Source organism: Arachis ipaensis, chromosome B10 (genome assembly GCF_059453495.1).
Source record: "Arachis ipaensis isolate K30076 ecotype BB chromosome B10, ASM5945349v1, whole genome shotgun sequence".
In the NCBI taxonomy this organism is placed as follows: Eukaryota; Viridiplantae; Streptophyta; class Magnoliopsida; order Fabales; family Fabaceae; genus Arachis; species Arachis ipaensis.
Window position 1 is genome coordinate 45,647,146 of NC_142435.1, and position 16,381 is coordinate 45,663,526.

A 16,381-nucleotide genomic window follows, 5' to 3' on the forward strand; every position below is an offset into this window, starting at 1 on the left:
AATTTGAATCCTTGCTTTAATTACAACCAACACGGTGTCAAGAACCCACATCCCAATGACAAAAATACCCTCGCAATTCGAACCATGAAACCGCGATTATGTACACAAATTTGAATCCTAGATCGAATCTCAGCCGTTTAATGTAAGTCCCTTTTCATTACTACTATTCCACTTCAAAATTTTCAAATCAAACGGAAAACAAAGCAAAGCCCTCCCCAAACCCTCACATCTAGCGTGAGAGAGAGAGAGAGAGAGAGAGAGAGTGTCTGTGTGCGTGTGCATGAATGAGTTCGAGTTCGAGTTCGAGTTAGAACACGATCTATGTTGAGCGATCCAGTTCTATCTCAAATCCCTAGCAAAAACTCCAATAATCCATCTTGAACAGGCAGGAAACAATTAAGGTTCAGAATTTCTCAAATTCGCAGATACGGGATTCTGTTCTTCAACTCCTCATTCAGGTATGAAATGAACACTGCAGTTTTTATTATTGTTTCTTTTTGTGTGCTTACTGCGTCATTTCTGATCTTTTTGTTTTTCTGTGGTAGAATGCTGAGAGATTCCAAGTTGACGCGCCGAAATCCAGTGAAAAACGAAGAGATCGAGAATGTGGATCCTTCGGATTCCGCATCTGCTGCTTCGAGCTGCGGCGAAGGTTCTAGACCTCCACTAAACACAATTCAGGAAGGGAGTTCTCTTAGCAAGATCGAGAGGACTCCTTCTAAGCTCCACAAAGCAAGAGGATCTGATCCACCTGTGCCGTTTCGCACGCCGGATAAGCACGCAGCAGGAGGATCAGTCCTGTCCAAGAACCGGTTCGGATGGAATCAGAAGAACGATGCAGTTTCCATGTGCGATGAGAGGAGGGGATCTGGTGCTGTGAGTAATGTCACTCCTAGGGTGACACGCACTGGAGGAAGAGCTGCTGCTGCTACCACGGCTTGTTCGGAGAGCAATTCGGTGCAGAGCACTCCGACAAAGAGTGTGACAAAGCCTCCTCCGAGCTCAAGTGTTCGGAGTAAGGCTGATGGAAGTTTCAGTGCTCGCTTGGGAAGCTATATTTCCTTGTATAAAGGGGTTCCTAGCTCGGCTGTTACCCCAACGGTTATTAACACTATCGAAGTGCCTCACTTTGATCTCAAGGAAGATCCTTCCTTCTGGATTAATCACAATGTACAGGTAAGATTAAGATATGTATCCCAATTGAGCTAATTAGCTTCTCTTTTTATTTATTTTTGGGTTTTTTTTTGGAAGGGGGTTTTGAATTCTAATGCGAAAACTTGGTTAGGTTATTATTCGTGTTCGCCCCCTCAATAGCATGGAGAGGAGTATGCATGGTTATAACAGATGTTTGAAGCAAGAAAGTGCGCAGTGCATTACTTGGGTTGGGCAACCGGAATCTCGATTCACATTTGACCATGTTGCATGTGAAACAGTAGACCAGGTGTGTTAGCATTGAAAAGAGAGGTTGATGCACGGATTCACTGGATGAAGTTGTTAATTTCTTCTGTCTCTCTCTTTTTATTATTTATTTAGTTATTTATTTATTTTTATGTAGGAAATGATTTTCCGAATGGCTGGTCTTCCAATGGTAGAAAACTGCCTTTCAGGATATAACAGTTGTATGTTCGCATATGGACAGGTATTATGCTGAATGGATTAGTCTAATTGTTATTCTGTTATTGTTATTCATCCTTGTAAGCAATTTAACTTGTAGGCATTTCATTTGTTAGCTATGTGTACTTTACCTGGGTTATGCAAAACCCCATTATTGTGATTGGTTTCATATTTAGTTGAAAATCGTGATCCCGCTTATTATCTGTGTTATCCATGACCGCATAAACCTTGATAGTGTATGCTGCTTGCTTGTTAGCAAAGATTTGCGATTACCAAATGGTAATGTTGCACTGACAGTAGCATAAAGGTTTCATCCTTTCATGCCCCATAATTTAGGAGGTTCAGCATGTCATTCCTGCTTTGGATATGTTAAGAGTATCTGCTGTACAGGAAATGGGATGCAATGGGAGCAAATTTTCTTAATAAGAACAGCAAGCATAGCTTAGGCATTTTCAGTTGTTTTATGCATCCTTGTTTCTATGCCTAACTTACTGTAGGGCTGTATAAGTGTATACGCATTGAAATATTTGCCCCAAAATTTTCAAGTGTGCAATATATGCATTTTTTAAAGTAATTGTATGCTTTGGTGCTGTATAACATAACTAGAAATGGACAATAAGTGACCACAGCTTGTTTCTTTTTCAAGCATAAGATGATGAATAAGTCTGTCAATTATGTAGACAGGAAGTGGAAAAACACACACAATGCTCGGTGACATTGAAGATTTAGATGTGAAGCCCAGCCCCCATCGCGGAATGACTCCACGAATATTTGAGTTTTTGTTTGCCAGGATCCAAGCCGTAAATTCATCTCTCACTGCTACTAGTTTTATATTTTTTTTTTTTTATAATTTGTATAAGAAAGCTAGTTTTTAGTATGACTAAAATATTTGGCCCGCCATTTTTTAAGAACTTTTGCCACTTCTATACTAAAATTTTAGGAAGAGGAAAGCCGAAGGGATGAGAATTTAAAATACAACTGCAAGTGTTCATTCTTGGAGATTTACAATGAGCAGATTACGGATCTACTTGATCCATCATCCACCAATTTGCTAGTAAGTTCGTTTCTTCCATCATCTAATGGTTGTGTAAATATGTAAAGTTTTTAACTATTTTAGTATATTTACTTTTGCTGCATTATCTACATAGCTGCGTGAGGATGTCAAGAGGGGGGTTTATGTAGAAAACCTATCCGAGTTTGAGGTTCAAAGTGTGAGTGACATTCTTAGGCTTCTAATTCAGGTACTCCTGTGTTCTTTTTTGAGGCATCACCAACAAAATTTCTCCTCTCATTTACTTAATTTTACGTTAGAATGTATTGTCTCTGCCGTGGACTTTCTCCCATTATTTTGTATCTATGAAATGTAGGGGTCGGCAAATAGAAAGGTTGCAGCAACAAACATGAATAGAGAGAGCAGTAGGTCCCACAGTGTTTTTACGTGTGTAATTGAAAGCACATGGGAGAAAGATTCCACAACCAATTACCGTTTTGCTAGGCTAAACCTGGTTGATCTAGCTGGTTCAGAAAGGTAACATGATAATGTGGTTCCTGATATGTGGTTGTACCAAATGTAGCTTGAGATACCTATGAACATGTACTCACCAAGTTCTCATTCATAACAGACAGAAAACTTCTGGTGCTGAGGGTGAGCGACTAAAGGAAGCAGCTAACATAAATAAGTCACTATCTACTTTGGGGTAGCTTTTTTTTTTCCCTCTCTAAAGCATATTTATATATTTAGAACTCCAAAAGATATAATTGTCTTATCTGTGCATTATTTTTATGTAACTGATATCTTCTAATCAATCTTACAGTCATGTAATTATGATACTAGTGGATGTGGCGAATGGGAAGCAGAGGCATATCCCATATAGAGACTCTAGGCTAACATTTCTTCTTCAGGTTAATCCCACTCAGTGGTTGCTTTCGACATTTTCATTCTCAAACTGATCCTTATTCTTTACTATATTTGGCACAAAATGCAGGACTCTCTTGGTGGAAACTCAAAAACAATGATAATTGCCAATGTTAGCCCTTCTATATGGTTAGTTTATTTGCCTGGAACTAAGTTTCCTTCCTTGAAATTCTACATATTTTAACTGATACAGAGTGAAGCCTTACCTATTTCACTGTTGCAGTTGTGCCGCTGAAACATTGAATACACTTAAGTTTGCTCAGAGAGCAAAACTCATTCAGAATAATGTTAGTTCTAGTCTATGATAACTCTGAGTCTTTGACCAATGTTGAATGGCATGATTCTAATAATCAAATACACGTTGTAAATTGCGTCCTTGTAGGCTGTGGTAAATGAAGATTCTTCTGGGGATGTGATAGCTCTACAGCACCAAATACGACTTTTGAAGGTGTTATTTGTTTTTCTTGTAATGTAAGCTGTGTGTCAATAATTTGAAAATTAAAATTACGCGGTCTAATTTTTTTTGGGGGACGCGGGCAGGAGGAGCTCTCTACCCTCAAACGACGCCAGAATGTCTCCAGGTCTTTGTCGTTCTCTTTGGCATCTGCTAGAGATATAAAACAATCTCTAGAAGAATGTTGCGTAGAAAATGCATCAGGATCAGATATGGATGAACAAGATGACGATGATAATATAATTGATTGTGGATCCAATGGCATCAGAATGTCCTTCAAACAGGTACACTTGGTTTTTTTGGTTAACGAATATCCATTTGAATGTGACAGTTTTTTGCTTAATTATAAGCCTCTTCTTGTACAAGTTTTCTGCTGTCCTTCAAGTACTTCTTACTCTCGGATTTTTCTGTGTACTGCGTTATCGGTAAGCTTCTGAAGTAGATAGAAAAATTTGGTTATTTTGATAGGTTCTTCATAATGGTGTCCCTTAGCCACACTAGTGATGTATTCTATCTTGGTGCTGGCCTGTTCTAACTGCCAAAACCCCCTCGCTTAAAGGGATCAGGCTGCATGCTCTGAATTTGCCATTTTCCCGTAATTGTGAAAACTATTTTAATAGACTGACTTGTTACTATTTGTGGCTAATTTAGCATCTATTGTTTGTCAATTGCAACATACAAGTCATTAGTTTATGTATCTCCATGAAATTGGAATATTGTCTCATGCCATGACTCTGTTTATGATATTCAAAATTGTTGGTGGTTCAGTTAGAATCATTGGAATCAACTCTTGCTGGAGCTTTGAGAAGGGAGCAAATGGCAGAAGCTTCTGTTAAGCAACTAGAGGCAGAGATTGAGCAATTAAACTATTTGGTAGTTTTCTTACGAGGTCATCCTGCTCTTGGAGTTTTACATTTCAAATATTTGTTCAGCCCTTAAGTATAGATTCTTTGTTGCTTAGGTTCATCAAAGAGAGGAGGATGCTAGAAGCTGCAAAATGATGCTTAGGTTTCGTGAAGACAAAATTCGTAGACTGGAATCCCAGATTTCTGGTTCTATGCCTACAGATGCAGTTTTGTTAGAAGAGAATAAAGCTCTGTCTGATGAGATTCAGATACTCAAGGGAAAACTTGAACGAAATCCTGAAGTTACTCGATTTGCAGTGGAGAATATCAGGCTTCTAGACCAACTTAAAAGGTGATATATTGTTTTCCCCCAAGATTTAGTAGTATAAATTTTCTCTGATTTTAGCAGTTCCTCATGGTGACACTAACAGATATCAAGAGTTTTATGAAGAGAGGGAGAGAGAGATTCTTTTAGCTGAAGTGTCTACTTTGAGGGATCAGGTACATTTTTCTCCAGGATATGTGGTAGATAAGTAATTTCTACTCTAGATTCCTTGTTACAAAGCTTCTGTGATTGAAAAACCTTTTTTGCAGCTGCTTCAATTTCATGGAAGAAACTCCATACTGAGTAGTTCAAATTATGGCATTGAAGCTCAGGTCAGTTGATAATTATCTGATGCGATATATATTATTTCCATTTCGGTCTTTAAAGAATTCTTTCCCTTTTTGGCTGTCGTTAGAATATTTGAATATTTCATTTGAAAACAATGAACGAATATATTACTAGTATGGTATTGCATGAAGTCATAAGAAGGAAGGATGCTATTGTCAATCTACCAGTCACTCTATCTGTTTTCAGTAATTCTTAATAGTTTAATCGAGAAAAATTAGTTAATAGCTATTAATAATAAATTATTATTTAGCATGAAATATGTTGGATACTCGACAGAAAGTAAATAAAAATGAATTTAACACGAATTAGGAGTTTGCCACTCCTATAGACTAATGTACACGACATTGTAACATTTTCCAATTACTATTTCTGCAGAAAAACCACTGCTGCGGGAAAGAAAAAGACTCTGTTGAACTAGAGGTTTTTAATCCTGCCTTTAGAATTAAATGAACATTCTTATTCTTCTGCAAAGTTGCAGTATACGTGACCACTTTCATTTATGGATTGCAGTTGAAAAAAACACGTGATGAGTTACAAGAATGCAAGCGTAACTTAAATTATTGCTTAGAGGAGAATACGAAACTCAGTAGGTATGCGGTTTGTTCTACTGAATACTGATGAAGTTCATTTCATAATATGCACGAAGATTGGAGCCCTTAATATTGACCGGAAGAATCCTAATTTATTTATTTATTTTTGCATTGCATATTTTTTCAGGGAATTAGAATCTCTATATCCAAGATTGACCAACATAAATGCCACAAAGGTAGTCCTTAAATCTGATAAAGCATCCTCTTATTTAAGATTTTTTTAGTTACCCACTGTATGCGTGATTTTTCATTTTCTTGAAAAATAATGTTCATTCTTTTAATGACTATATTTTAGGTTTCTACTGAAGAACCATTGCGTGAAGCTCAAGCACTTTCACCTAAGCTTGAAGGGAACCATGAAACTCATACATTCACAGAAGACATATTGAATTTGCAGCTGGAATTAGACATAATGAAGATTATTCTGAAGGAAGAGAGGACTTTCCGTGCTCTATTGGAGGAGCAAAAAAGCAGCTTAAAACAGGATCTTCAGATGGAAAAGGACAAACTTTTGCTGAAAAGCAAACTATTAGAAGATTCAGATAATGAGCTGAAAGAGGCCAAATCTGTTATTGAAGCTCTTGAATCTCAACAAATTCTGTCGATCCAAGAGATAGAAGAGATGAGAAACAAGAACAATGATTATTTGGAGCTTATGAGAAAGCAAGAGTGTGAAATCAGGGCCTTGAAGAACCAATTTGCATGCAAAGAGTTAAGGGACAATTTGCTTTCAAATAGTTCAGAGATTGAAAATGAGTCTCCCTTACAGGTAAAACTCAAAAGGATGCATGACTCTCTCGAAAAAGCCAAGCAACTGAACATATTTTATCAAAGAGATCATGCACTTCAAATATCTAATGAGGAAGAGATGGATGAAGTCCGTCGGCAGGCTGAGGCTGAAACTGCTGAGGTGATTGTCTGTATGCAGGAAGAACTAGCAATGCTCCAACATGAAGTACATGATAATCGTTTGAAGGAAACAAAAATGAGAGAGAGCATACAGCATCTGGAAACTGAATTGAAGGAAGTGCAGGAGAAATTGCTTGCTACTGTTGATGATAATCGAAGTTTAAGTGAAGAGCTTGTGCAGAAAGATATGGACCTAAGGTCACTAGCTGAAGAGTGGGAACTACTGACCTCTGAGATTGAAGAGATTCTTTCTGATGGATTTGAGTCACTTCTTGATGCTTCTGATGAACTTGTCCACATAAGCAATTCATTTCCTAATAAAAGGATCTGGATTTCTGAACAAGTTGGCATGATTGTTAGAAAAATCTCTGAAAAGGAATTATTAATTGATGAACTGAGAAGATGCTTGGAGGATGCAAGCAATAAAAGAAGTGATATGGAGTGCATGTTGAAGTCCCTACGAAGTGCAGCAATGCTGATTACTGAAGCCCACCAGAAGGACAGCATGGAAAAAGAGAAAGAAGTTATCCAGTTAACATCAGATCTGAGTGAAAAAACATTTATTGTGACACAGCTGGAGGAGCAGTTGATAACGGCAGAAAACCACTTCAGAAATGCTGCTAACTGTGCAACTGCAGCCTTTGTTGTTGTGGATAGAATGTCAGACGTGAATCTTGGTTACCTTAAAGATCTCAAGCACAAGGATACACTGCTTAGTGAATTAGCTGAGGCCAACAGTAGGAAGGATGCCCTACTTGCTCAGCACTCCGCTTCACTTGTTCAAGCCGAGACACAGGCAACACATTTGCAAGAAAGATGCAATCGATTATTGCAGAAGCTGTCTGAGGAGCAAGAGCATTCTTTTGCTTTGGAACAAAAGCTTGAAGATATTGAAAAAAGTGCCATTTCAAAGACAAGGGAGCAGCTAGCAACATTACGAGATGGAGTCTCTTCAATGAGGTCATGTATGGCCTCAATAGCAAAGCCTTCAGGAAATCTTGATAACAGAAATTCAATGGATGTGTGCACATCTTCTTGTGACGATAATGATGAAATAGGGGTAAGCTAATGCTGCTTTTTTGTTTGTTACCTTTAGGTTGTCACATTTTTTTTTCACTCATGGCTGTGCTTAGTGAATTTTTTTATTTAGTATTTGCTATTTTGCATTCTTGCAGGCAAGTTCTGAAACACATCAATACAATAATTCAGGTCAATCATATGCTAAAGAACGTGTAGGTCACTTGGCTGACTTACCCTCTGAATTGGTAACAAAAAGTGGACATGATAACCAGAAATCCAGAAGAGTCTGCAAGGATGCATGTGAAAGAGATGTTACCATTACACTTTTGAGAAAAGAGATAGAATGTGCTCTTGAAAGCTTAAAACAAGTGCAAGATGAGATGGCAAGACTACATGCAGAGAAAAAAGAGATGTCAATCTCTGAAAAGCAGAGTAGACAAAGTGTTGAGTGCCTCAAAACTCAGATACTTTCCCTGCAGGCAACTATGATCAACTTTGAAGAGCACTCCAAAGCCAAGCTTGATATCCTCAACCATAAACTCAGAGACTTAGAAAATAGTATGAAAGAAGCTGGATCCCATTGGAACCGGACCAAAGAGGTATTTGTTTTGAAAATTTAACAAAATGTTCTGTGTGACACCTCTGTCGCTGCTGCTCTTCTATGTAAGGAGATTTCTTAGCATTATGTGCACTTGCTTTTCTTGATTTCATTTCATTTGCTTGTGTGCTTGTTTTTCTCATGGACGTTTCTCTATTAACAATGAATCCTATGAAGCACCAGCACTGTCCTGGGGAAACATAGATGCCGACTTCATTTATTTGCTAGACATATACTATATAAATTACCTTTTAAAAAGATTCTAAAAGTATCTTGGTATCGTAAGTGATGTCAAACTACAGACTGCCAATTTTAAATACTTTAAAAAAGAAGGGGACTTTTGAATTTCCATCGAAATTCTTGTTTGAAACATTTTATTTTACTTTGTTTTAAAAATGAAGTTTAGTTGTGTTTGTACTGTTTCAAGGTTGTGGTATTAGATATTTTGGGAGGATTCTTATTTTTCCTTTTTTTTTTTTCTTTTTTTGGTTAAGACATCGTAACTTCGTAATACATGTATTCATGTTTGGGCATGTCAAGAGATTTTGTTTTATTTATTTATTTGTTTTTTAAAATATTTTGGTCAATAGACAAATAGACATGTAGCACACGTGTGTCAAAGAGTTTCTGTCAGGGCAGCATGTCCAACATGCAGACACAATGGCTCCATGTAGCGCTGGTCTCTTAGCAGTTAGCACTAACCTTCCTTCTTGCTTCTTGGTGCAGTGGCTTGAACATGAGGTTGGAGAGGCAAACACTATTAGAGTGCAGAAAGCTTCAGAGGCGTCCTGTATTCTTGCTAAATTTGAAGAAGCTCAAGATGCAATGAGAGAAGCAAATGGTAGAATTAATGAATTAATGATAACTAATGAGTCGATGAAGCTTGATATTGAAAGACTTAAAGGTAGAGAAGTCACATTACTTGATGAGAAGGGTAGCTTAATAATCAAGGTTGAGTGCCTGCAAGCTGTTGTTGATACGAAGCATCAAGAGATTGAGAACCTTGTTGAGTCAAATCTTCTTGAAACAAAGAACTTGATTGTGGAGCTTGATGATGCTGTCAAAGAGGTACAGTTGACCATCAAGGAAATTTTTATGTCTTTAGCTAGTGACTTACACTGCATCAAGTCCCAGTTTTTGTATTCTACTAAATTTGTGCAGCCATGGCTTGAGAAGATCTGGTCTGAGATAGTTTTGAAAGACTCCGCTATTTCCGTCTTACATCTATGTCACATGGGTATTCTACTTGAAACAGTAACTGGGATGCACGCAGAAAATGGTTTGCTATCACACGGCTTATCTGAATCAAACTCTATTATAAGTGATTTGAAGGAACACAACTTTCGGACAAAGCAAGAGCTTGATATGTGCAGAGTCTTAAAAGGGAAGCTGCTGGCTGACATCAAACACAGTTTTGACCGTATTTCAAGGAAGGAAGAGGAAGCCGGTGAGATCACCCTGAAGCTAAACACGTTTGCCAAAAACATATCAGACTTGCAGCTGCAGGAGGAGATGATGTTGCAGAGGTCTAATGAAATGGGATCTCAACTTGCTATATTGATGAGGGATTTGGACATGAGCAATAACGATGCAGTGATATCCCTTTTAGATCAAGAGAAAGAACTGAAGCAGAAAGTAGAGGCTGTTGAGTCTGAAGCTGAATATTTTATGGAAGACTGGTATGCGAAAGACTTCGAATCACTCATCCATGCTTCTGAATTAAAAGATATATCCCATCACTTGGCTCATGTGGAGGAGAACTTCACCAAGTACTCTACACTGATTGAGCATTTGAAGAAAGAAACAATATTTTCCCAGGTAGGAACTGAGTTAGCAGACCAAATTTTGATGGATAAGGAGGTCAAGCTTACTGTTCTAGAAGGAGAAATTCAGCAGCGCAAAGTAGAAAGGCAGGACCTATTAGTTGAATTGAACCAGAATATATTAAAAATTGCAGAGTTGGGTGAAATTGACAAAGCCCTTGCACAAAACATAGAGAGTCTAAAGAATGCTACTAGTTCAAATATTGCACTGAAGGGTGAACTTTCTGAAGTTAAGGAAGAAAATAAAAGACTTTGGGATAAGGTTCAAGATCTTGAAGCTGATTATGACAGAGTTATTGTGGATCTTGTAGGGAAGGAAGTTGAAGTTTCCTTTCTAAAAGGGGAAGTTCAGCATGCACGAGTGGAAAGGGAGGGCTTTTTAATGGAATTAAATCTGAATGTCTCAAGGATTGCAGAGATGGGTGAAATAAACAAGGCCCTTGAACAAAACATAGAGTTTCTAAAGGATGCTGCTCGTTCAAATAATGCATTGAAGAGAGAAGTTGTTGAAGTTAAGGAAGCAAAGCAAAGACTCCAGGTTAAGATTCTGGATCTTGAAGCTGATTATGATAAAGTTATTGCAGATCTCATAGAGAAGGATGTGGCATCAACATGTTCATTCCATCACATTTCTGTTCTTGAACATCAGAAGAAAGAGTTGATGAAAGTAAACAGCACGTTGGAAGATTCATCTTGCAACTTTCAGAATGAGCTGAGCCTAAGAGATTTGGAGATAACTAGAATGCAAAGCTTACTGCAAGTTGAGGTGTCCAGAAAGGATGATGTAATTAAAGGGTTGCTCTATGACCTGAGCTTGCTGCAGGAGTCAGCATCTAACAGTAAAGACCAAAAAGATGAAATCGATGACATGATGGCTAGAATGGAATCATTAGAAGCGGAGCTTGCTCTTAAATCAGGTGAGCTTGCTGATGCTGTTTCCAATTGTCAACTGTTTGAAGCTAAGTTGCAAGAAAAATCAGACATCATTACAGCTCTTGAGTTGGATCTCTCTAAAGAGCGTGAGGCTCTAAAGTTGCAATCCAGAGAAAATCAAGATCTTAGAACTCATATTGAGGATAGCTTGGCAGCGAGAAAATTGGTTGATGATGAGCTTAAGGAAAAAAGGAAGACCACAGAGAGCTTAGAAGATGAAATCTTGGAAATGAGCAGTGTTCTTGGCGAAATGAATGATACAATTAAAAACCTGAGTGATGATCTTGATGAAGTTGCTGCCGAGAGGGATCAACTTCAGGGTCAGATAATTTGCCTCAAACAAAGTCTTGAAAAAGCAGAAGCTGAAGTTGAAGCTAATGCAGCAGTTGCTCAAGAAGCTCAGAAGGTAATGTTTTTAACTTTTTATTGATCAAGTTGAATGCGCTAATCATTTAGATATGTAAAATGATATACAGAGCCGTATTAGCTTTAGGTGTGTATGGTGCACAATTTTAAATCTAGCACCTGCATAAGTTATAACTTTATGTGCAGTTTAGATTAATAATCAGGAAATATTTTGATTCAAACTTCCATAGTTTGATGCAGGAACGGAACAAAGCAATAGTGCAATAGTGATACTGATAACCTACAAGAACTGGTTGAATCTTTTATACATTGATTTTCTTTTCTGTATTAGCTACTAGGTATATTTATAAACTCATCAGTGAATGTGACATACGGTTGACTACTTGGGTTATGGTTTTCTTCCATGTTCCCATCTGATATTAGTGACAACAATCGCAGGTGGCTGAAACACGAAAAGTTTATGCTGAAGAAAAGGAAGCAGAGGTGAAACTCCTAGAGAGATCTGTTGAAGAGCTGGAAAGTATTGTAAATGTACTGGAAAACAAAGTATGTTGTCAATGATTTTGTTAATGTCACAGGAAGCTTCTTTTAGTTCAGAGCCATTTCACCTCATAAATTAAGAATTATTATTCAGGTTGACATCATCAAAGGAGAAGCACAACGACAACGCCTGCAAAGAGAAGATCTAGAATTGGAGCTACATGCATTGAAAGACCAGATGCAAAATGTTAGAAATGCTGATACTGACATGAAAAGGTCGAGGGCATTTATTCCAATTGTTTGCCTTGGATGTATATACACCTTTTATACTGTACACAACTGGATACAACATGCTAATTAGAAGTAAAATATTTTATTTCTCTTTCCATTCCTTTAGATTCTTGGATGAAAGGGAGAAAAGCCTTGAAGAAGCTTTAAATCAGATACTTGTTCTCAAAAGGGATTTAGCAGGAAAGAATGAAGAGGCAAGGTTTCTAGACCATGACTAACTGCATCTGGTGCTTTATATATATGTTTTATTCTTATATTTTTTTTAATTGAAGTTTATGATATAACATACAAATTCCATTCCCCCCTCTTGACTTGTCTTCAACAGATTGTACAAATGAAGGCTCATATTTCAGAGCTAAATTTGCATGCTGAAGCGCAGGCAAAGGAGTACAAACAGAAAGTAAATATAGTAATTATATTCAGTAAAATATTCTTGGATGCCATCTTAGTTTAATTTATGACTTGGCAGTACCAGCTCAGCACATACAGTTCATGAGTTCAATCTTGCATTCTTTCTGAGGTTATTCCTAGTTATTTCTTTTAGCTATATAATATAATTGTATCATTATCTTAAACCAGTTCAAAGCATTGGAAGCCATGGTCGAGCAAGTCAAACCTGAGGAGCTTTCTACACAATCCAGCAGTGCTTTGCCAAACAAGTCCGAGAAGAATGCTTCCAAGTCTCGAGGTTCCAGTTCCCCTTTCAAGTGCATTGGTCTGGGCCTGGCACAACAGATTAAATATGAGAAAGTTGAGGAGCTGTCTGCTGCAAGACTTCGCATTGAAGAACTAGAGGCCCAGGCAGCATGTCGACAGAAAGAGGTAGCTTTTACCTGAAGTTCCTATTCTACAGTTGTTGGACTTCGGCTTTGTTACTGGTTAAATATATTTCATCATTTTCTTTGTCCAGATATTTGCACTGAACGCTAGACTTGCTGCTGCTGAGAGCATGACCCATGATGTAATACGTGATTTACTTGGAGTCAAGTTAGATATGACCTCTTATGTGGTAAGCTCAAATATTTCAAAGCCATTGGCTAGACTTTATGAAATTTATACTTTATTAGTATAAAACCAAATAGCTATTAAGCTATCATTATGTATTAATAATTTTTAAAGGACGTAATGCACCTGCATTTTTATGGTGGTGAACACATGGTGCAAATAAAAGTACTTCCTTAATAAACAGGACATAGTTCTATTTGCTCATTGCTGCTAATCTTTAATTTTCATGTCAATGTAGTCACTGTTGGATAATGGGCAAGTGCAGAAGATTGCAGAGAAAGCTCAATTTCAAACTCTAGAGCCACAAGAGAAGGTAAATTTATAATTTATAATAATATATGTTTGTTATGCGTTATGCTGAAACTTAGTTAATCTGAACTTCTGGCTCAATTCAGGAACAGGAGGTTACCAAATTAAAGAAGCAGCTGAATGAATTTATTGAAGAGAGACAAGGGTAAGTAACATTCACTCATTTTGGGCGGTTCATATTGAAGTTTCAGATTTTGAACCATTGTTAGCTTCTCTTTCACACATAATCCTTATGATTTTCAAACACGATCTGCCAGATGGCTGCGAGAAATGGAAAAGAAACAAGCTGAAATAGTAGCTGCACAGATTGCATTGGAAAACCTTCGACAACGAGACCAGTTACTAAAAACTGAGAATGAAATGTTGAAGGTAAATTTCTTTTATGCTTTATATCCTTTTTTATTACATCTATTTTCTCCGGTTTACATCAAAATTGTTCACTTTTCTGTGCAGATGGAAAATTTAAGTAAGAAAAACAAAGTAATGGAACTGGAGGAAGAAATCAAGAAGCTGTCTGGTCAGCAAAACCTTCAGCAGCGTATTCATCATCATGCTAAAATTAAGGTAGTATTTAACCATTTTAGTTGAAATTAATGGATGGTGGATGATTCGATTTTATTTGCACTGTTAAGGTTTCAAATCTTTAGAGAATCATTTGACGATGGTTTCATGTAATTATTACCATGCAGGATAGTTATCTAGATTTTGCACCACTAAATTTCAACAAACTGATTTCATATAATATAAAAACGGATTATGAACTACATGGATAAGTATTCTTGAAATCATATTTTCCTTGAAATCAATTTTGAGGCTGTTATTGGAATAATGGAACAGGAGGAAAACAACAGATTAAAAATACAGAATGAAGAACTCAGCGCAAATCTACGAAAGGCAAACATCTTTGTTTCACGGGTCAAGGAAGATTTTGGACGTCTTCGTGCTTCTGCTGGTGCGAAACCATGTTTTGATTTCAATGAGGAGCAACGTCTGATGACAAAACTGAAGGTTAGGCAGTCACCTAAACACAAGTCTCTAATGACGATTAATGTCTAAAATTTCGAATGTATTAAATACTACAGGAGATTGAAGAAGAGAAAGTACAATTAGCACAACAATTACTGAGATTGTCAACCAATGTTCTGAAGGTTAGTGACAATGATTTTTGGTTATTGCTCTCCCCTTTTAATAGTTTAACTGAATGTCATATTTTATGATGTGACAGTGACCTTGGTAATTGGTATATGATAATATGGATGATTGATCCATGACTCACTTCATATAGGGACAAGATTTAGGACACATTTATTTGAACTTCAAAAAATGATTTTGGTTGGTTTTTAACTCTCAAATTATTATGCTCACTTCAGGCTGCAGGATTTACAAAGCGAATGTCAGAAATAAACCCCTCTCTAGCTGAGGAGGCACTAGAGGAGCTCAAGAACAGGATAGCTAATCTGGAAATGCAACAGGAAGATTTGAAGTTTAAGGTAAAGCGCAGGATAAAGTAGTAGAGAATGATGCTTTTTGATCAACTTTCAAAATAGCTAACAGAAATGCACGGTAACTCTTGCCCAGAATAAAATCATAAAAGAAAAGGTGCGATTATCTGAGCTAATGCCACATGTTTCTCCGTTGAATTCAAGACCTGATGAGAATCATGCAACAACTCCACCAAGGACATCATCCCAAGCTCCTTTCCTTTCCAGTTTTGATCGATAGCAAGTAGTGTTAGCTAACACTATTTAATATTTGTATCATGTTTTGCAATCCTGAGCTATTCTTTTATTATCGTGTAAATAAACAGGTAATGTATGTAGTATGTATGTACAGGTAAAAAAGAAGATACATTATTATTATTATAAAAGTGGGCCTAAAAGGTCTATTATGTCAAATTAACTCTTCAAAATATGGCATATTAATCTTTTTTTTTTCAAGACACCAAAAAAAAAATTTTTTTTGTTATCTGCGAAATGTAAATGGGACACAAATTATTTTTGATATTAGGGTGGAAATGGTATTTTTTAGTATTATGGATGATAAATATGTTATTCTCAAATGTGGAACTTTTTTATTTAAAATATGGAAATCGGATTCTCTGATTTTTTTGGGAATAAAAATCGGACCATGCAATTTATTAAGAACAAAAATTGGACCCTCCAATTTATGAATTTTTTTTTAAACATCACAACAAACAAATCGGACCCTCTGATTTGATATTAAAAAAATTTTGAAAATCTAACTTACAAAGTAATCGGACCTGCGATTACTTATTCCCATATCAAAATAAAATCACATGCACCACTAACAGAATTGAATTGCACATATTTATCTTCCATAATAAAAATTTTTAGCATAAATGGGAGTGGAGTGTGTCAGTCTGGTACTGTTTATGAAAAAAAAAAACAGTAAAAAAGTGAAAGTGGCCAAAAATATATTTTGAACATAATTCGAAATAAATATCTTTAAAAATTGGATCATAGATAGGGCTAATAGGTAGAAAGACTAAAAAAAAAAATTCATTCATCCCTTATTAAGAATTTGTTTGGGTGAGTT

The 16,381-nt window shown here is 36.8% G+C and overlaps 1 protein-coding gene across 1 annotated transcript; it reads left to right on the top strand.

Annotated features, from left to right (window-relative positions):
- Window positions 1–144: 144 nt before the first annotated feature.
- On the top strand, window positions 145–15,720 carry POK2 (phragmoplast orienting kinesin 2). Its single transcript, XM_016325017.3, has 38 exons — window positions 145–458; window positions 546–1,176; window positions 1,286–1,441; window positions 1,556–1,639; window positions 2,295–2,414; window positions 2,555–2,668; window positions 2,763–2,855; window positions 2,982–3,142; window positions 3,237–3,311; window positions 3,429–3,516; window positions 3,600–3,658; window positions 3,753–3,816; window positions 3,912–3,977; window positions 4,070–4,267; window positions 4,752–4,856; window positions 4,945–5,180; window positions 5,260–5,329; window positions 5,423–5,485; window positions 5,877–5,921; window positions 6,012–6,091; window positions 6,219–6,267; window positions 6,387–8,060; window positions 8,176–8,619; window positions 9,345–11,780; window positions 12,179–12,286; window positions 12,375–12,496; window positions 12,618–12,705; window positions 12,837–12,911; window positions 13,091–13,333; window positions 13,422–13,520; window positions 13,755–13,829; window positions 13,912–13,970; window positions 14,083–14,194; window positions 14,279–14,389; window positions 14,663–14,833; window positions 14,908–14,973; window positions 15,196–15,315; window positions 15,404–15,720. The coding sequence occupies exons 2-38, from the start codon at window positions 547–549 to the stop codon at window positions 15,545–15,547; spliced, it is 8,703 nt and encodes a 2,900-aa protein (XP_016180503.1). The 5' UTR covers window positions 145–458; window position 546; the 3' UTR covers window positions 15,548–15,720.
- Window positions 15,721–16,381: the final 661 nt, after the last annotated feature.

Bases quoted from the DNA above. Each gene is read 5' to 3' on its own strand.
- POK2 (XM_016325017.3), top strand. From the start codon at position 547: ATGCTGAGAGATTCCAAGTTGACGCGCCGAAATCCAGTGAAAAACGAA. The intron at 2,669-2,762 runs GTAAGTTCGTTT...TTATCTACATAG, and splicing joins CATCATCCACCAATTTGCTA to CTGCGTGAGGATGTCAAGAG. The intron at 5,330-5,422 runs GTACATTTTTCT...CCTTTTTTGCAG, and splicing joins TGTCTACTTTGAGGGATCAG to CTGCTTCAATTTCATGGAAG.